The sequence below is a fragment of the Cuculus canorus genome, chromosome 2 (genome assembly GCF_017976375.1).
Source record: "Cuculus canorus isolate bCucCan1 chromosome 2, bCucCan1.pri, whole genome shotgun sequence".
NCBI classification, from domain to species: Eukaryota; Metazoa; Chordata; class Aves; order Cuculiformes; family Cuculidae; genus Cuculus; species Cuculus canorus.
The window spans coordinates 143,868,276-143,883,470 of record NC_071402.1 but is presented as its reverse complement, the minus strand read 5'-3'; the positions used below and the strand labels follow the sequence as shown (position 1 = coordinate 143,883,470).

At 41.1% G+C, this 15,195-nt stretch overlaps 2 protein-coding genes across 7 annotated transcripts in view; one reads left to right on the top strand and one right to left on the bottom strand.

Annotated features, from left to right (window-relative positions):
* Nucleotides 1-11,040, bottom strand: part of WAC (WW domain containing adaptor with coiled-coil) — a 58,089-nt gene extending 47,049 nt beyond the window's left edge. Inside the window, exons 1-3 of one of the 3 annotated variants that reach the window (XM_054057788.1) lie at nucleotides 10,939-11,040; nucleotides 10,218-10,254; nucleotides 8,641-8,836 (exon numbers count right to left, since the gene is read on the bottom strand). In XM_054057788.1, coding sequence (XP_053913763.1) covers nucleotides 8,641-8,836; nucleotides 10,218-10,254; nucleotides 10,939-10,955 — 250 coding nt within the window. In that variant the 5' untranslated portion in view covers nucleotides 10,956-11,040. Of the gene's footprint in view, nucleotides 1-8,640; nucleotides 8,837-10,217; nucleotides 10,255-10,376; nucleotides 10,558-10,938 lie in introns of those variants that run through there. The other 2 variants (XM_054057787.1, XM_054057789.1) reach the window with 2 other exon arrangements.
* Nucleotides 11,001-14,369, top strand: LOC104066655 (microtubule nucleation factor SSNA1). Of its 4 annotated transcripts, none has more exons than XM_054057798.1 (2): nucleotides 11,001-11,135; nucleotides 12,252-14,364. In XM_054057798.1, exon 2 carries the CDS (start codon nucleotides 12,313-12,315, stop codon nucleotides 12,655-12,657), a length of 345 nt encoding a protein of 114 aa, XP_053913773.1. In that variant the 5' UTR covers nucleotides 11,001-11,135; nucleotides 12,252-12,312; the 3' UTR covers nucleotides 12,658-14,364. The 4 variants fall into 4 exon arrangements, with proteins under 4 accessions (XP_053913773.1, XP_053913774.1, XP_053913775.1 ...); XM_054057799.1 differs by having other exon boundaries at nucleotides 11,015-11,131; nucleotides 12,252-14,368; XM_054057800.1 differs by lacking the exon at nucleotides 11,001-11,135 and adding an exon at nucleotides 11,184-11,281 and having other exon boundaries at nucleotides 12,252-14,368.
* Nucleotides 14,370-15,195: the final 826 nt, after the last annotated feature.

Here is a 15,195-nt window from a genome sequence, read left to right as displayed (position 1 = left end):
CTTTGTTTGCTACAATAAAGGGCTCTTAAATATGCCATTTTATTCCTTGTAATTATTAATCAAAAAATCCTTAATGTTTTCTTTTAAACTGTACCAAGGGCTCTTCAAGTCTCTCCTTCTGATGCATGAGTTTCAATAGCAGTCATTTCCCTGCCTCTTCTCTGAAAATCTGCCGTTTTGCATACTTTCTGAACTGTGAGAATCAAAACACAGATCGTATCCCAGTAGCTGTCATATGAGCAGGCAGAGGTAATCTCTCTAGTCCTGTTTGATATTCCTCTGCTCATATATCCTTTCTGCCTAACACCACACTCAATCCTTATGTTCTCAATAGTGTATGAGTTTCATGTCTTTTAAGAGCCATCGCTCTGCACAATATCTACTTTCGGTAAAGACATACACACCTTCCTGTAATCTCCTTCCTGTATCTTTTTACACAGGAGACCACTTTTACATGTTCCTGCAAATTAATTAGCAATTTTACTTTTGCATAATTGTATAGCGAATAGTTTTTATTATTTGCCATTGTCTCAAATTACTAATAGTGTATTAATGATTCTACAATTCTTCCTTGTAGATAAAAAAATATTATTTAGGTTCAAGAGCAAACCTAAGCACGTTTAAAAAAAAATAAAGAAATCAATAAAATTTGGCTAATTTGATGATCACAAATCTTATATTTTTGGGGATCTATCAGTTACTAGGTTTTGATCTATGAAACATATTAACAAAGTTTTCTTAGTTAAAGATATCAAAATATTTTACTCAGTGTCTAAGGACGACCTATTTCCTGTCTATCCAAGATAGCAGGTCAAAGAAGTCAACTGACATTTATCAGAAAATAAATTACAAAAGTTTAGACAGAAAAGACCTCCTGACAATTCCTGCTGACCCTCAGACACTGGGAATTCAGCTCTGGAAACCAATTCTTCATTTCTGACTGCTCTGCCTTTGTCATGAAGCACTTTAACACTGCATTACATCTCTTTTTTTGAGTGACAACAACAGCAGGATATTAATATTTTTATCGTACCTCTGCTGTAGAAACAAAGTTAGTTACGTTTTAAAATTAAGGCAGAAAAAGTTACAACATTGAACTTTGACATACTGCTCCTTGGTGACTCCTGTCATCCTAGCAGTCACAATAAGGAACAGAATGGTTATCCCAAAGTATTATGGGGCCTAATCAACAAAAGTTTTAGGCCTCTCGATTTCCATTCACTTCAAACACAATGTAACACTGCTGCATGCATGAAAACCTAAGTCAAGGCCACTAAAGCTTACCAGGTATCTCAATCCATCTAATAAAAACAGTGAATAGTGTGGTCTCTTGTCAGTCATCTGCTCAAAAATTTCTCTTTCCAGTAACTTGGACGACAGATTTTCCAACTGAACGTTATCCTTTAACACTGCTCCAAGATTCTACTTTTAGTCAGTAGGCCAGTATAATTTGTGCCTTAAAACATGCATCTCTCTTCACAAGCTTGAAAGTAGGGAAAAAAATTAAACACTGCCCAAGAAGAAAAGGAGGGATGCCAAGGTGCATGTAGGAGAATTCCAAGCTATTTCACTGTGAATTTTTTTGCTGTTGAAGGTCTGAGAAAAACTTTCTGCAGCAGGAATAAAAGTGGAATATAAGATCAAGAGGTGTCTTTGAATTATCTAGGAAGTGTTTAAAATTTACACGATTAGCAATTTATTTTATTTCAAAATACTGTTTCACAAAGCAACACTTCCAAAAAAATTACAACAAATAAAAATTTTAGCCTATGGTATAATTCTAAGATTACTCCCTGTGCATACAATGGTAGGCACAAAGCTGCGATTTCAGAAAAGGCATAAACTATCCACCAAAATTTGGTAAGCCACAATTGCTCTGGGTAGCATTTTTTTTAATAGGCAAACGTACTAAAGAGAGAGAGGTTCATGTCAAAATCTACACACAAATTCCCCGTATGACTAGGCTAGTGCTTTCAAACTGAAACCCACACTACTTCTGTAAAAAAACCAAACCTGCACAAAATGTATAAAACAAGCAAGTAAGGCTAGAATCAAAGAGCACTTTTTTACTACTAGCAAAATACTATTGGCATAAAGGAACAGCTAATGAGCTTATATGCTTTTTCTAGGTTAGTTTTAGTGTTAAAAGCCTGGAAATCTGTTAAAAGGTCTTCAAGAAAGAAAACAGAATCTAATACTGAAGTTACAGCAAGGAACTGCAAAACACCTGTAGTCAAGTACAATAAAGTTTGGTGACCCCTTCATAATTCAAAAGAAAACATTAAGAAGGTAACAATTTTCATCAATATAAGAAATGTTTCTGTTTTTTCAAGCACTACCATTTAGGTCCAGGAGGGATTCATTTTAACACGGCAACAAGCTACTGACAAAGCATAAACCTAAGAGCATCGGTGTTAAGAACTGCCTTTCACTGCCAGTTCAAGTTTTTCCTTACCAAAGATCTACGTAAGGAACAATTTCTCTGCACACTGAAAGGTTTTCCGCTGGAAATGCCTATGAAATTGTATAAAAGACGGACTTCATAAAAAACGTAGTTAACACTGCAAGTTGGGTGCCACTAAATTAGTATTTTCCACAGCGAAGTTATTACAGCACCACCTTCTCTCTCAGTCAAAAGAGCTTTCTCTTCCGAGTTCTGCACAGTTTTAAAGATACTTGGCTTACTCAATACTTTCATCTAGGATAGGGAGAAACAGCAGGGAAAACAAATTTAAACCGTCAATCCTTCTTAGAAAGCAGCCACGTTCGAAACACTGGTTAAGGAACTAACTTTAATTGGAGGCCATTAGAAAACAGAGAGTAATCCCAGTAAAAAGAAGCTACATGCTCTACAATTTGCTATCTTTACTATGGCCTAGCAGCAGGCAGCTCATCAGAAACTAATGGTTGCATTGCTTCTTTTCACTTTCAGAAAAGCAACCCAGAAGTACAACGAATTCTGTACGTTCTATTTCTGCAATGTCAGAGGCTACAAGCGTACGCTAAGAAAGCATGATGCTAAGTAAAAACCATTCTCTTATGATCAGCTTATGTACCAAAGATAAGCAAATTTACTGTCTTGTACACAGCCAGTATCTTCCCTTCACCTAAGCATAAAATAAGCTTATACACAAAAGCTTACTAGGTCTAGCTATTAGACCCAACTTGAACATATAATACTTACAATTCAAAAAAAAATTTTTAGTTCTTATAACACTTAGATACATATGACCTTAAACAGATCAACTGTAAAGGGAAATCTTCTGAGAACCTATTTACAGGTTTGTATTATATGTACTAGCAAACAGAAGAAGTAAGACTAGCAACTGAAATTGGAAGTTCCCAGTGTGAAGTGCTAAGAGCAGAGGATTTGGAGAAGTGGCTGCAGCAATAGGTTACAAATGAACAGCACTTCTCATTGCTATTAGCTGAAACTTCCACTTTGGATAAAATCTTCCATTGGCACATCTTTACTCTCACAACCCACACCAGACACTCGAACTTCACGAAAAGAAACAGAGGACTCCACTCACCTAAATACACGAAGACTTTGCATTTAATACCATCATATTAATATCACAATTCTTTTCTAATATCAATAAATTAAAATAAGGTTCTTATATCTTTCATCTTCTGCTTTTTAAAAGCAAACTCTGCAGCTACTTTTCAAAAGCAATTTTGAACATCAGCATTCTAAACCTCAAAATTTAAAAAAGTACACACGAGTTATGTCCTTTACTCTGATCACACACTTTCCAATTTCTTTTGTTAGAGATACAACCGAGTAATAAAAAAATGGTTATACAACTGACTCAGCAAAAGCTCACTTGAGAAACATTGACGAATATAATGAGTAAAGTTACTTTCTATCTAAACTTTTCAAGCAAACTTAAAATTACTCCCACAATTGAAGGTACTACTAGCGAGACTTGACAGAAAGTTTTAATCAAAATCTGAAAACCACAGAAATCTACTTTTTCCATGTTTTTTAATCCAGAGAAAAGCATTTAAGAGGTCAATAGTCCTGAAAGCAATTTTATTTATCTTTAAAAACAAACAATCCACTAAACCCCACCTCCTCTAGCACCATCCAAACAGTCAACATTCAAGGAACAGAGAAGTGAATGACCTCTTTTACACCTGGGATACTGTGGAGGGGGGTGTTCAAAGCACATTTCATGGGGAGTTTACTCTCACGTGTGATCACAGGCTCCTTTCATCCCAGCTTTGACTATATAGTCACAGTGAGGAAATTATTTCCATAGTAATGAATAAGTAGCTCAACATTAACAGCAGTTAATACTAACTAAACAGACAGAATCTTTTCCAGCTTCTTCCTCAACCCTTTGCTATGCTTCATTACTCTCAGACTTCCCTCTTTCCACATACCCTGCATGTCCTCCTTCCAATGCACGTTGTCCAGGCAGCTTCCACTCCCTTGTGCCTTCCCCCAATGCCACGTTAACTTCTGACTGTTGGTCAATGATCACGCTAATTTAACCAGCAGTTAGCCTCTTGTCCTCCTCTACTGTGAGAGTTGCTAAGATAGAAAAGAAAAGCTAGCTCCCTGTTTCCAGCTCTTCACTCTCTGAGACTTTGCTTTGAGGCCTCTGAACTCTTTCATGAACCACTGGAAACAAAGCAAGTCAACACTTTGTAACAGAAGCTCTCATCACTACTTCAACAAAACTAGGAAGTCAAGATATAAAATAGTCCGTTCAGTCTCTCAACGGCAGTAGGATTTTAAATCTTAGAACTATATTACAGTCAACAGTGGTCCCTGGCAGAATTCTTAACTGCTAATTTAAAAAAAAAAACAAAAAAAAAAAAAAACACGCAAAAGAAAAATATTCACAAAAGTTTGGTTATATTGTGGAATTAAAATATCATAAATTTACAAGTTAAATATCGAATTTCATGAAAGTAGCCTACATCTCACACAATCCAGCAAAATACTTCATACCGTGGACATCAATGTCCTCCACTTGTTACTTCAAACAAATCAGTAAGATCATGACATAAAGCAAACAGACATTTTCAAAGTCTTAAACACAAATGTAGCAGAAGACTCAGTACCATCTTCACATTTTGAAGCAGCTGAGTACAGGTGGCTTATCTAAGGCTTTTGCAAAAAGTTTTATCTTAGTCTTTCCGCTCCATACATTTAAGTAGAAAAAAACATCTTTTTCCCTTTTTTACCAAGGGTCACATCTTGTACTTTTACTCCTAAATAATATCTGTATCTCCCTTGCAGCATTCCCAAAGCTACCCTACTTATTTGACCTCTTTGTTTTCTTTCCTGTATACCAGCACTACCTCATTTATGCATTCAAAAAGACCTACAGGTTCATCTATGCTCTCAGTCTGTTCATCCTCAAGCATGAGAGCCCTCAAATCTTTGTACTTCCCTTTTTTCTTTAATGGAAAGACTTGTCCACATCTACAAGGCCCTTCGTAGTTCTACTCCCTCTAAACAATGCTCACTTTAAGTTCCCATTTGTTACTGTTCAGGAACTTCACACTTGAGTTGGTCTCATAAGACCCCCTAATCTCTTCAAACTCCACACTTGCTTACAGCAGCTGACCTAGAAATAAGAGATGCACTGAGGGGGGTAGCTGTTCATTATGTTTTAAACACTTGGATACAGAGACAACAAACATCCTCATGTGTAAGGACCTGAAAGCAAGAACAAAGTTATTGCACTTCTGATATGCTGGATATACAAGTACTTTTTGGAAACCAGAGATGTGACAAAAACTTGCAAGTCCTCTGCTATGCTTAGTCCAAGGTAAACTTGGAAGTCTCTCTCCAGAGAAACGATCATCTCTGTATGTAATCTCTTTCCACAGAAACCATGCAGTAAGCAACTTCGAAAAATGCTTTGTTTGCACTGTATCAGTACAGAGGGCTTACCCATAACACACACTTTAAAACCTTAATTGGAAGCAATTTAATTTCTTACCATGGATTACAGTACTACAAACACAAAAGACTTTGCCATGAGTATTGCAAAAATAAGTTGTAATAACTAATACCTTTATACAGGTACCAAATGCATCCACAGAGAGAGGTACTACCACTTCAAAGTTATTAATTTTCAACCAATTTCATTACAGCTCATTTTATAGGTATACACTTAAATCTTTAACTGACATTCAGCTGATTGTATTTACCATAAAAAAAAGTCAACCGGTCATAACTAAATGAGTCCCGAGTATCAGCATGCTGCAACACTGAATCTTCCTGTTTCACTTCAGAGCTAGAAATCCCTAAGAGACACATAGGAGTGACTTTTTAAAGTCACTTGAAATGAAGAGATTAGGTCAATTTGACTTTATTTTCAGTAGTAATACTCCAGGTTTTTTTTTTCTAAGGGATGAGAAAAAGAGATTGTTTCTTTGTGACTTCAGCGCAGTTTAAGGAAATAAATACTCCAGATTTTTCTGAGGTTTGCTTTGTTAAGTTCAGTGAGATCACAGGAATGCAGTAACACCTCTGTAGTATTTCCAAATCAAGCACGGCTTATTTTCGAATAATGAAATGCACAGTAATTACAGAAAAAAAACAAAACAAAACTTCCCCACCTCACCATAAAACTACACTAACATCAAAGCCAATTAATGCTCTTCAGTCATATTAGATTTCAATCAAAAATTTTAGCAAGGTATTTTAAATGTTTTCCACTGAATGTCTGTAACTGCAAAACTAAGGGAATGCTACATCAATAACAGTACCTCAGTGAGATTTGATGGAGTTAAATTATTAGATTATGCTTTGTTTCAATTCATACTGACAGAAATATTCAGTAAATTGAAGACAAAGCTGACATCCTACTGCTCGCACGTGCTCAGCTTTGGCTTACTACATAAAATACACATGATTTAACGCAACTTTGGTTGTTTTTAATGTATTTTAAAAAGCTGAAACCAGGGCCAAACTATTTAAAACTAATAATTTCCCTCACACTGTTGAAGACACTTCCTTTTCCCAGTCTGATAATATATGATGTGCAAAGGCCCGCTTTCAGATCAGAATGAAGGAAATTGTCCACTGTGTTAACAGCTTGGCAAAGGGAGAAGGTGCAGTGGGATAGTGTTCCTTCCACTCACAGAACCAAAAATAATTCACTTTTCTTCATTGTTTCTGTACACATGCATGCTTCAGGTCATTCCCCAATGATCAAAACCAGCTGGACTCAACTTCAGAAGCTCTCTCCTATCTTAAAAACAATTCCAACACACAAATAAGCAAAAACACTCCCCATACAAAGCCTCATCCTCCAGATGTTTTCATATATGCGTAAGTGCACTAAATGTGGCTCCACCAAAGCAAAACTACCAATTGTAGCAAAATTAAGCAGAACTGCAAGAGTCTGTATGACAAGTATCTTTGGACAGGTGAACAGGAAATAACAGGACACCTTTGTGTTCTAAAAAGTAGCACAGAATAGTAGCCTACTGGCCTCGCACATGCAGCTAATTCTGAGATTACTACACTGTTAAGTATGACTAGATATAGTTTACTAACAAAAGATGCCTGTTTTTATAATCCTTCTACACAATATCACATTACTAGTGGTCTACAGAGCCTCTGTGTTAAACCAAAGAAGAAAAAGCAAATACAAATTCTAAGAACACTCAGATACCATAAACACATTTGCAATGTGGAACCAGTATTCCTAAAATGTGCCTACAGATATTTTCTTTATTTTTCTTTAACTACTACGACAAGTAACAACAGTGCAACAACAAATATACCTGCACATAACAAGTTGTTAACTTTATGTAGAAGAAAGAAGCGCTGATTTAAAGCTCTAAGTTCTCAACTTGAATACTTCATTTTATAACTCAATACAGAGATCAAATGTAATACTTACAAAATGGAAAACATGCTCCTATATTCAGTCAGTAACTGCAGTTTTCTAAACTGCAACTGTTACCAATTTTTATCAAAAAGAATATCCTCCTCTTTCCTTTTTCTAGGAAGACACTACAAAAAATAACATCAGTTTAAAAATATTTGGGATATTACTATGGTCTACGATAACCCATGGAAAACACAGGAGGCTGACTTAACTGTGAACATTCTTCTCTAAGCTCCTGCAAAGAGAGTCTCTAGGAAGTGCTAACTTTGGTTATGATTTTCTGACTGTTAAAAAGTTCTATGCAGCAGCTAAATATGAAGAAGCTCTTTTTTTTCCATTTCTTATGGGGTTCAGTCTGTGAAACAGGTAACTACAGGTAACTAGTATAGCACCACACACAATGTTTTTTTAAAAAAGTCTCCAAAACAGCTAATATTTAGTGAAAAATCCAGAATGCTATTTCATGTTATCAAATGCTACAGTTTGTCTAAAGTGAGTGAAACATCCCAGTTTAAATAACAATAAAAGTTTCTTTAATCTTTATGGTTATAAGAAAAACTACTATACCTGAAAAATAAGAAAATTATCAGGTGTTACAATGCCTAAATGATTGCTTCCAATGAAACTTGCATTTTGGTTTCACTGCAATCTTCCAAGAATGATGCAAGGCACATTTAGTGTCAACACTCTCATCACCTAAGTCATAATGGCTAAATTGTAATATCGATGAGAAATTAGTAATTGCTTAAATAAAGGTTAATTAAAGATAACTCACCACCATCCCTCTCTCTAACTCTGTGAGTATGCACACTTTTTGCTTTACTGTGCCCTGTGTTGTCAACATATTTGTTTTCAGGGCTATCAGAGCGCCGCAACATTTTATTTGGTGGTGAAGGATCTGTGGCGTCTCGCATCTTGTCATGACGGTGATCACCACCACTGGGATGACCCTTGGATGAGTACTTAAGAGCCTGTAACAGATCACAAGAGAACAGGCATGTACATTAGATACGAAGTAACAGAACTGATGTTAAAATACTATTTCTAAATTTTAGATCTCTTTCCAAAACACTTTTTAAAGTTAATTAATTTTTATTCCCTATTTAAACAATCAGCATTAGTCTTTCTACTTTTAATTACCTACATTATAGCAACAAGTTCTGTAATTAGAACTCAAACCATTTTCTCCAATTATTACTTCCCATGTAACACTTGCTGTTAAGAAAAAAACTAATTTCTCTATTTTTCCTGCTGGTGGACTACACGCTTTCAGCAGTTTAGCACTTCTGTGAGAAGCACAAGTGTTCACTTGGTATTAAGAATATAAACAGAAACTTAAAATGAATCAGTGTAGACTTTGAATATATCCCCCATACTGTAGTCAAGGCAATTTATTTTCATCACTAATTTAAATCTGTGCACGGGTTTTTTGCTACTAGCAACCCTGTAGCAGATGTAATAATCCTCCAGAATTCTGGGGGGCCAAAATACATAATGATATGATTCACTTTGAAGTAATTACCAAAAATTATACGTTCTGCCTCACTTTGACCTGCTTGATACTGCAGTGTGGGCTTCTGAGTGGCAAATGTTTACATTTACATGAACTGTCACTAACAGCTGCCTTGGACTGTCAGATTACACTTCATAGTGATACAAACACACAGAAGTGTAATAAAACAGTTCAATTCTGTGCCCTAAGGAGACCTATATCACAATATACGGCATCCCTCAGAGTCACACCCCAAGAATCAGGGTTTTTTTTTGTCAGTAGACAGATGACTCCAGCACCCACCTTACAGAAACTGAGGTTATTGTCAGCAGCTTAAGGATTTGATGCTTTCTCAACATGCCTAGCAGATGGCAACTGCAGAAATTAAGCCTTATTGGCAACCCCAATTATTCCGGGTCTAAAATCATGCCCCGCTCAGGTTACAGTCTACAGCAGCAGTTTTGGGGAGAAGAGTGAGCTCAGGGAGGGGGGGAGGGAGAAGAACAAAACACCTTTTGTTTTTAAAAGGCAAACACTCACCTCACCTGGCTCTGGGCTCCGAGCGCCCCCGGCCCGCTCTCCCGCCCCGCTCCCTCCCGACTCCTAGGCCCGAGCCCCGCACGGGTCGCGCTAGGCCTCTGCTCCTCGCCACAGGCCTCGGCCGAGCGCCGGAGCCGCGTTTGCCGGTCCCCCGGCCGCCGCGCCCCTCACCGGGGCCACCGGGCCTCGCGCGGGGCTGGGCCGGGCCCAGGGAGCGGCGCGGCCTGCGGCGCGGCAGAAGCCTCCGCTGGAGTAGTGCCCCCCCCCTTCCCCTAGCTCCTCCGCCTCCTCCCGGGCCTCGCGTCCGGCGCCCGCTGTACCTGGTAGGGCTGCGAGTCCCCCCTGCGGTCGTGACAGCTGGAGAGAGAGAGAAAAGAGAGAGGCGTTAGCGAGCGCCCGCGCCCGGCCGCCGGGGAAGGGGCCCAAACATGGCGGAGGGGAGGGGGAGCCCCCGCGGGGCCGGGGAGGAGGGGATTTACCCATCACTGAGTCTCTGCTGTTTCCTCGCATACATTACCATCAATGCCCGGCCTGTGTGCGTGAGCGTGCGGGGAGCGGGAGGGCACAGCCGCGGCCGGGCCACGGGCGCCGAGGGGGGAGGAGGGGGAGGCAGCGCTCCGCCGGGCCGCCGGCAGGGACGGGGCGGCTCGGGCAGCTGGGCTGGGGGCCGCGCTCACGGGCCCATCGCCTCCGCGCACGGCCAGAGGGGAGACGCCGGCACCTCGGCCCCGCGCTGAGACACCCCGGAGCACGGACTCCGCCGCCGCCTCCTCCCCCCGCCGCCGCCGCCGCTCTCCAACTACATCCGGGAAACCCGGGCGACGCCGCGCTCGGTTAACGTCGGCTCTTTTCGGCTCTTTCCGACGCGCTCCGTCCCCTCTGTCCCCTTTGCTCTCCGGCGACTCTGCCTTCGGGAAACATCGGCGGCTTCCGCCGAGCCTGACGCCCTTCAGTCCCCCCGCTCGGAAAACATCGGCTCTTTCCGTGACTCCCCCTCCCCCTGCCGGCCGGGCCGCCTCGTCCCTCTCTCCCGAGCGCTACCTGGCTTCGGAAAACATCGGTCGTTTCCGTAGAGGCGTTGCCGCGCTCCCGCCGGGGTGGTGCCGCGCTCGGAAACGCTCGGCTACTTCCGTGACGCCTCGGCGGGAGGGGCTGGGGAGGCGCGGGAGGGCGGCTCGGATCGGCTCAGCTCGGCTCGGCCCGGCCCGCGAGCCGGCGGGGCGGGAAGCGCCAGGCAGGTGGGGGCGACAGGGGAAATCGTGGGTGGGAAAGGGAAGGGACGGTCTCCTCAGAGCGATCACTCCTCCTCCTCTCCGCGCGAGGGTCGGCGGGCGCGCAGGAGCCATTTTGTGTGCGGCTTCTCAGCTGCGGGGAGCGCTCGGCGGTGAGGCGGCTGTTAAGATGTCCCTGAGGAACCGGCCGCCCTGCCCTGCCGAGGGGGCTCCCGGGGGAAACCTCGCCCGGCGGAGCGGCCCAAGGGGAACGGGGTGGGGAGGGGGCTAAGGGGGGCAGAAAGTGGGGGACGCCGAAAGAGAAGGGGGGCAGGGGGCGAGAGGTGCCCACAGAGAAGGGAGGAGGGGTTAGAGAGCGAGAGGGAAGGCGGTGTGGGGAGCTGAGGGCTTTGGGCGCGCACAGAAAACGGAGAGGGGTTATAGAGCGAGGGGCGCCCACAGAGGGAGGGGAAGCAGGGGGAGCAGGGGACGAGGAGCGCCCATGGATAAGTGGGGGGCAGAGGGCGAGTGGTGCCCACAGAGAAGGGTGTGGAGGCAGAGGGTGAGGGGCTCCTGGGAGTTGGGAGTAGGGGGCGAAGGGTATGATAGACGAAGGTCGCCCCCGGTGACCGAGCAGCTCGCCCACACCCGTAACATCGTCTTCCCGGCAGCGGGTTTGCGTCGGGTGGCCGCGGGCTCTCGGAAGCTGGTGGCTGCCGCTCGGTGGGTGAGGTGGCCCCTTTGTCAGAGGCCGAGTGGATGGGGACGGCTGAGCCTTCTCCTGGGAAAGCGTCCTCTGGTTGTTTCTGACTAAACCCTCGCAATCTGAGGTACCGAGCATCGTGTATTTGGAATGGCAATGCGATAGTAAAAAATGTCATAGAAATTTTTTGATGCCGGAGTTGAGCATTGCTTTGAGGGTATCGAAAGAGAGACCGGTTTTCAATAAAAGTACAGGGTAGAGGCCAAATTTTGTCCTGCTCCTCCTGAAAAGGAAGTGGCACAACTCAGAACTAGTGCGTTATAAGCTTAAACAGAGCATCTTTCCCCGTGGCTCTGTATTAGCATAGCATTGTTAATGGTAACTCTTGCAGCATTTTTCTTTCTTTTTTTTGTTGTTTTTTTTTTTTTTGTGCTTTTTAGAGTGCAGAAGGCTATTGCTGAGAGGGGACTTGAAAGAGCGGTGGCAGACCTCAGTGAGAGGATGACTCAGCAGGGGGCTGTTCTTCAGGGTTACAACAATGAACTAGTAAAATGCATTGAAGACTTGTGTATGCAAAAAGAAGAGCTGAACAAACAAATCCAGCAAGCAGAAGAGGAAAAAAATAAACTCCAGCATGAAATCCAAGTCCTGAATGAACAACTGAACTGTATATGTGAAGACCTGGCCCAAAAGGTAGCTTCACGGAATGAGCTTGATAAAATTCTTGCTGAAACTGAAGCTGCTTACATGAAGATTTTGGATAGTTCTAGAACTTTGCTTAATGTTCTGAAGAAGGAAGTGGGAAGCCTAAAACATACGACAGAAATGAAAACTAGTGTAACATGAAATGGTCAAATGTTTGGACTCAACAGTGCTAAAGTTCCACTAGGTGAGAAATGTGGTTAGCCACAGAACCTTATGATGACAGTATAAACAGAGAGGGATTTTATTCCAACCTTTCTGTATTTTTTATTATAGTTTTTAAATGCACTGGGAGAGGAAATAAAGTTGCTGTTTTGTTGTTAAACAAAGATCTGATTAATTAAATACTGCAAAACTAATAATATATTGTGGATAGGTAGTTGAGGCAGATGTGAGACTGACAGTTTTGACGTGGTGATGCTTCAAGGCTATTCTAAAGACAGCGAAAAAAAAATCGTCTTTTATTGCTTAGCTTTGGATGGCTACCAGTGAATTCTTGTTTGAAAACTAGTAGATGCACGTAGGTAAGATACTTCTTTTCACTTTACAGATGCTTAGGCTTTACTGTTGAGGACCAGTAGAAACCAACCATTTAGCTTCCTCTAGGTATTTGGAGTTCTGTCTGATGCATGCGCAAAGACAGCCCCTGTTTAGAATCATCTGTCACCTACCTGGAATGTTGGAGCCATAAGATGAGAGAACATGACTTAAGAATGAAGGCTTAAAGTGTGAGACTGTATGTGGTTCAAGCATCTTCTGAAGCTGTGCTCAAGAGCATTGCTTAGAAAGGAGACCCGCTGTAGTGAAAGACAGGGTTTGATGCAAGTCCCTGCCTCCCATATGCAGGGCCCAGTGCCGCAGACAGCTACATCTTGTACGCTCAGACTACTTACTCCACTTAAGGATACGAAAAGATGACTTTCGGTAGTGTCTAGGTGGTGAACTAGGGCAGTAGGTGAACCTACCAGGGTTCAGTCAATAATGCTAAGTTAAATACAAGTCAAAAGAAGATAATCTTAGCTAAAAGCCAATAATAGAACTTCTGGAAACCTTACTTTTAGTGCCTTTTATACTCATCTATTAAATAATAAGATTGTAAATAATGGTGAACATCCTGGAATAGACAGAAGTAAACACAATTGAAAGCTTAAAGTAGAAAATGGGAAGTAGTTTGTAGCTGTCTGGCATTTTTACAGATGAGGTTAAAATAGAACCTAGTTTAGCTATCAGAGTAGAGGTAACAGCATGGCAGAAATCTCAGGAGTCCTGTTTTCTATTTTTAGTTTGTGTGTGCATACACATGCATTTTGTCCTGCTCATTCAGGTGTTGTAGCAGTAACTTTATTTTTAGGCTGCCTCTTGTAAGTAAATCTTCATTCTATAGCAATTAATTAAATTGAAAGAAGTACAATTGTAATCTCCTTAGTTGATAACTGTCTTTCAGGTGCAAGTGCATCCAAGGGTACATGGATGTGAATAGTTCAGTAGTAGCTCTTCACCAATAATACAAAGCAAATTTTATGTTCTTCTAGTTGCTGTGCTACATTAGAGATTAGCCTGACTGAGTTAATCAAGAGTTTGCTTTTATAGTGTTTCCACTGACTTCCCTCAAGTAGTGCGAAGGTGATAAAAATTTATCTGAGAGGCACTGCTATTGTAGTACCGCAGTATTCAGGACCACCTTGTTCATATTGAAGTGACGCACTAAAATGTTGATGTTTTCTAGTAGCAAAAAAGTGGTTTATTTGACTGAATCTTCCTTGGCATTCTCTCTTCACTTAGTCTGGTAGTAGTAACTAATGTACTGCAAAGTAGGAAGATTCGGGAAAAGGTATTAACTAAAGAACAAGGGCTTCTAGACTTGCATACGTGAACTCTTGCTGCTTATAATCTGAATTTGAAGGTGTCTGAATAAAATATAGAAAAATCTGCACAGAAAGTTCATTTATAGAGAACAGTTCATTTCTTGTGTTATTGTCTGAGACAGGTTATGACAGTATTGTTTGCCTTAGAATAGTCATGTATTATAAATAATGCCTCTTTTTGTTCTACTTAGGCTGTTAAAACTAAAGAAGTTTTAAGAAAAGTCTTACAAGTCTTCAAAGAATTCTACTTCATTATTACGTCTAAGCGTAGCTATTAGAATGTCAAAACTAAAATAGTGTCGGTATTTGAATTTAATTTACAAAACTAAGGGAAAATATAACTGTTACCTAGAATTTATACACTCTAGGGCTTCCCAACTTTCCAATAAAAGGTTGAAATGTTAGAGTTCCATTCAGTGATCCCAATCTGTAAAATTTCACTTTAAATTCAGATTCACAAATGGAGAGCAATAATACCCTATTTGTAGGGTTTACCTCTTTGTAGAATAACTCCCAAGTGTGGTAGTCATTGTGAAGTAAGTGCACCTGCAGAATTGTTACTCAAAAATAGCTCTTGCCATTATATTCTGGATTGATCCAAATTAACTTACTGTGTCCTTTTCATTGGTAACCTTTTGGTTCATTGGTAACCTTTATGTCAAGACTTGTACTACCTGGAAAAGTAGTGAAAAAGGTTTACCTTTACATATTTATTTACATAAATAGCTTTTCTCAGACAGCCTCAGCTTGTTTAGAAGACATGCAAACTGCATTAATGCAAAGTATTGCTAGAGGAGAAATGATAATTTGTGGATTA

Bases quoted from the DNA above. Each gene is read 5' to 3' on its own strand.
- LOC104066655 (XM_054057801.1), top strand. From the start codon at position 12,313: ATGACTCAGCAGGGGGCTGTTCTTCAGGGTTACAACAATGAACTAGTA.